This window comes from Cebus imitator, unplaced genomic scaffold (assembly GCF_001604975.1).
Source record: "Cebus imitator isolate Cc_AM_T3 unplaced genomic scaffold, Cebus_imitator-1.0 Scaffold263, whole genome shotgun sequence".
Classification (NCBI taxonomy): Eukaryota; Metazoa; Chordata; class Mammalia; order Primates; family Cebidae; genus Cebus; species Cebus imitator.
Window position 1 is genome coordinate 460,977 of NW_016107578.1, and position 5,172 is coordinate 466,148.

Below are 5,172 nucleotides of genomic sequence, written 5' to 3' on the forward strand. Positions count from 1 at the left end.
TTTTTTTTTTTTTTTCCCAAGCATGTAGGCCTTCTTGACCCCTTATCCTTATGGGGGAAACTGAGGCTCATGCTGGCTGTGTCAGTCCCCTTCGGTATTAGAATAGGGGCCAGCTCTGCCTGGCCTTGCCCTAGAACTTGGGGACACAGCCTCATACAAGGCACAGAAATGAGTCAGCAGACCATTTGGGTGGCGGCGACAAGGACGGAGATGGTAACAGTGGGACTCACCTACCAAGGGCTGTGTTGGAAGCATGTTCCATAGAGTTACTCATTCAATCCTCACAGCGATCCTGGGAGACTCCATTTCACAGAGAGGAAGACCCAGGCCAGGAAAGGTTTCAGTGACATTGACAAAGTTCCATCTCCTGTCAGTGGCAGAGCTGGGTGCTGTGACCTCGTAGTAACAATCACTTCCAGTTATTGAGCATGTACTCTGGGCCAGAAATCAAGCTAAGCATTTGAAGGACATTTCCTTTTTTAAGCCCCAGAATAGTCCCCAGAGAGAGAGAGATAAGAGAGGAAAGGGGGGGGGGAGGGGGGGGGAGGGGGAGAGAGAGAGAGAGAGAGAGAGAGAGAGATTGAGATTGTCTCTTTGCACAGATGGTAATGACCCTGGCCAGCACAAGAAGGGTGCATGCCCAGGGCCCGAATGGCTCTGGACATTTGACTTTAATGATCTCCTTTGTCTCTTCCAATATAAGCCTGTGCCGTCAGCATTGTTGACTGTTTGACAGATGAGAAAACCGAGGTTCCAGAAAGTTAGGAGATGGCCCAGGGGCACTGAGCCAGTACATGGTGGCTGTGGGCTAGGACCCCAGGGCTTGTACCCCAAGGCTGTCCTCCAGAACCCTCACCATATCACCAGATGGTCACAGTTGGTCCTTTGGGGGATCAGTGGTGCCCCAGCCAGGGGATATCTGGGGAAGGTTCTGTTGAAGCTGAGGTTTGGGTGCAAAGCAGGTAAGGGGACCGCAGAGGCCAAGAGGCAAGACAGCCTGTGCTTTTGGGGAACCATGAGGGCCAGCATCTGCCTGGGACCCAGGACCAGGATGCGGGGATCAGGAGTCCCATCTGAATTCAGAGCCCCCCAAGGTGTGGTAGTGGGGAGGGCTGTGGTGATGCACTGGCTTCACAGGCCTCTCTGGCGGCAGCTGTGCCTGGATTAGGGAATGACAGTGATCGGAGATGATGGTACATTTCAGGGTTTGATTAGTGGCTCTGGGTAGAGCAGGCTGCACTGAGAGTCAGGAGAGATGATGGTGGAGCATGCAGGGGTCTCAGGAGAGGCCTGAACAATCCAATGGGGCCCAGGTGGAGGTCTGAGCGAGATAGGGAGTGAGGCACTATTATCAGCAGAAAGAGGAGGTGCCTGGGGCTGGAATATGCGGGAAGCAGCTGGACACCAAGCTGGGTCTCAGCAGGGCACGCTGGGCTGGAGATAGAGCCAAGGGGTCCTTGACAGTGATCCTGGGGCAAGGCTATGGGTAGACCAAATAAACATCCAGAAGGGGGCCCGGTGCCTTCTAGATGCCTGTAATCATGCCTGTAATCCCAACACTTTGGGAGGCCCAGGTGGGTGGATCACTTGAGGTCAGGAGTTCAAGACCAGCCTGACCAATATGGTAAAACCTCATCTCTACTAAAAATACAAAATTAGCTGGGAGTAGTGGCATATGCCTGTAATCTCAGCTACTTGGGAAGCTGAGGCAGGAGAATCGTTTGAACCCGGAGGCGGAGGTTACAGTCAGCCAAGATGGCGCCATTGCACTCGAGCCTGGCAACAAGAGCGAAACTCTGTCTCACAAAAAAAAAAAAAAGAAAGAAGAAGGGAAGAGAGGCAGGGCCTTTGTTGAGGGAGAATACTGCAGAGGACCTGGTTCTGAGGAGGAAAGATAGTTCAGTTTTGGGCATGGAGTTAGAGATGCCTGTAGGGACACCAGGCAGAAGCAGCTTGATGGGGGTGGGGGGAGGAGCAGGGAAGGGGACCAAGTGTGAGTGAGGGTGGCTCCAGGTTGGAGGCGAAGGCTGACAGCTGGAGACAGTGTTTAGGCCTCCACTGGGCATCTCATTACTTATTCACTCAACAAGCATTTCCTGGCTGGGCACAGTGGTTCACACCTATAATTTCAGCACTTTGGGAGGCCGAGGCAGGTGGATGGCTTGAGCACAGGAGTTTGAGACCAGCCTGGGCCACATGGCAAGACGCCATCTCTATAAAAAATAAAAAATTAGCTAGGCAGGGTGGTGTGCACCTGTAGTCCCATCTACTTGGGAGGTTGAGGCAGGAGGATTGCTTGAGCCTAGGAGCTCGAGGCTGCAGTGAGCCATGGTCACACCCTGCACTCTAGTCTGCATGACAACGAGACGTTGTTCAAACAAAACCAAACAAAAGCAAAAACAAAAAAACAAGCATGTGCTGAGTCCCTGCTTTGTACCAGGCCAAGTTCCTGGCTCTGGGGACAAAGTGGTGAACACATTCCCACATGTATAGAGGAGGGCTTGGGGGCAGTACGCAGAACATGATAAACAATTGTCATATGACGTTAGCGGTGGCTGGTGCTGAGGAGGCAGGGAATGCCAGGCAGGGGTGGGGGGAGGTTGTCATCATCAGGAAGGTGGCTGGGGAAGGGGTCCTCGCTAAGGCAACATGGAGCCCAGATGGCTAGGGTGCCATGGAGTCAGCTGTGGCAGGATCTGAGGGAAAAGCACTCCAGGTAGTAGGAACAGTCAGTGGGAAGGTCTTAAGGTTCAAGAAAGAAGTTGGCTCCGCAGAATGCAGTGGCTCCTGCCTGTAGTCCCAGCACTTTGGGAGGCCAAGGTAGAAGGATTGCTTGAATCCAGGACTTCAAGACCAGGCTGGGCAACGTGGTGAAACCCCGTCTTTACTGAAAATACAAAAATTAGCTGTGCGTGGTGGTGCATACCTGTAGTCCCAGCTACTCAGGAGGCTGAGGTGGGAGGATCACCTAAGCCCAGGGAGGTCGAGGCTGCAGTGAGTCATCTTCCGGTCACTGCACTCCAACCTGGACTACAGAGAGAGACCCTATCTTAAAAAAAAAGGGCTCAAGAAAAGATGAGAAAAGTGAGGGGCCAGTGTGGATGGAAGGAGGATTGACAGGGTAGATTGTGCAGGCCCACATAGGCTGTAGTGACGACTTGGACTTTGCTCTCAGTGAAATGGGAGCCGCGAGGGTTCTCAGCAGAGGATGGAGGAACCTGACCCCGCTTGGGTGTGCACTGGAACCTGTCGGGGCAAGGACGGAAGTTGGGAGACCAGGGCACTGGAGGTGGATGCAGACTTTTTCGCGGGGCTATCTCAGGTGCAGGGGTTGAGTATGGGGCTGGGGGTAAGGGGCAGGCCGCTCCTCAGAGTGACAGGCCGTTCCCGCCCGCAGGCCCGGGTGGAGCGCATGGAGCAGTTCCAGAAGGAGAAGGAGGAACTGGACAGGGGCTGCCGCGAGTGCAAGCGCAAGGTGGCCGAGTGCCAGAGGAAGCTGAAGGAGCTGGAGGTGGCCGAGGGTGGCAAGGCAGAGCTGGAGCGGCTGCAGGCTGAAGCGCAGCAGCTGCGCAAGGAGGAGCGAAGCTGGGAGCAGAAGCTGGAGGAGATGCGCAAGAAGGAGAAGAGCATGCCCTGGAACGTGGACACGCTCAGCAAAGATGGCTTCAGCAAGGTGTGCGGGGCGGGCGGGGCGGGCAGTGCGCATGCGCAGCCAGTGAGCATGCAGCCAGGACGCATGCGCACCCAATGCCAAGTCAGGGGAGGACCCTGGTGGTGAAATTGAAGTGTGGTGTGGGGGTTGGGGGGGCCACGTGGGGAGGGGGGACAGGTTTGGGGGGACAGGCGGATGAAACACCCCACCGGTCCCCTCCTCTGATCTGCCCCAAGGCCCATGCCCACGCTCCCGCCACCTTGATGCTCATGGCTTCGTCACCACCTCCGCCGTGGATGGGATGGGCGCTGCGGCCACGGCCCGCCCGGCCGCGCTCGAGGCGCTCTGCAGCCTTGCCCCAGCCCACTCCCCTTCTCACCCTACCACAGAGCATGGTCAATACCAAGCCTGAGAAGGCAGAGGAGGACTCAGAGGAGGTGAGGGAGCAGAAACACAAGACCTTCGTGGAAAAGTATGAGAAACAGATCAAGCACTTTGGTGAGTGGGGCGTGTGGGTTATGGGGGAGCCAGGTCAGGGCAGGCCCTTTGTCTCCAGGGCCCTCCAGCACCTTGCCAGCATCTTCCCACAGGCATGCTCCGCCGCTGGGATGACAGTCAAAAGTACCTGTCGGACAATGTCCACCTGGTGTGTGAGGAGACGGCCAATTACCTGGTCATCTGGTGCATTGACCTAGAGGTGGAGGAGGTGAGTGCAGCTTTCCCCAGGGCTGTGAAAAGGTGCTGCCACTCGCCGCCACTTGGTGACACTGCCTGTTGTCCCTGGCAGAAATGTGCGCTCATGGAGCAGGTGGCCCACCAGACAATCGTCATGCAGTTTATACTGGAGCTGGCCAAGAGCCTGAAGGTGGACCCCCGGGCCTGCTTCCGGCAGTTCTTCACTAAGATTAAGGTAGGGGCCCTGAGCTGCTAGGTGGCCAGAGGCCCCCTCCTCAGGGGACCAGCCCACAGTGCTCTGGGCAAGGCCGACTCCTGTCCACGGGGACTCAAACCCCTCCAATCACAGCATCCTAGTTAGGAGACGGCGGGGCCAGGGAGGGGAGAGAGCTGGGCCGATCCTGCCAGAATTTAAAAGTGGACGTCAGGCCAGGCTTGGTGGCTGAGTACTGTAGTCTCGGCTATTTGGGAGCCTGAGGCAGAGGACCACTTGAGCTCAGAAGCTTGTAAGCTATGGTGTGCCACTGCATTCTAGCCTGGGTGACAGAGCAAAACCGCATTTAAAAAAAAAAAAAAAAAGTGGAGACTGGGCATAGTGGTTTATGCCTGTTATCCCAGCACTTTGGGAGGCCGAGGCAAGCAGATCGCCTGAGCTTGGGAGTTCACAACTAGCCTGACCAGCATGGACAAACCACGTCTCTACTAAAAATACAAAATTAGCTGGACATGGTGGTGCATGCCTGTAATCCCAGCTACTCAGGAGGCTGAGGCAGGAGAATCGCTTGAACCTGGGAGGCAGAAGTTGCAGTGAGCTGAGATTGTGCCATTGCACTCCAGCCTGAGCA

General features: G+C 55.8%; 1 protein-coding gene across 1 annotated transcript in view; it reads left to right on the plus strand.

Moving 5' to 3' along the window:
* The window catches only part of CDC37 (cell division cycle 37, HSP90 cochaperone), a 13,311-nt gene that overhangs the window by 5,092 nt on the left and 3,047 nt on the right, over positions 1-5,172 (plus strand). The window contains exons 2-5 of the mRNA XM_017499975.2: positions 3,398-3,673; positions 4,042-4,150; positions 4,243-4,358; positions 4,440-4,562. Coding sequence (XP_017355464.1) covers positions 3,398-3,673; positions 4,042-4,150; positions 4,243-4,358; positions 4,440-4,562 — 624 coding nt within the window. The remainder of the gene's footprint in view (positions 1-3,397; positions 3,674-4,041; positions 4,151-4,242; positions 4,359-4,439; positions 4,563-5,172) is intronic.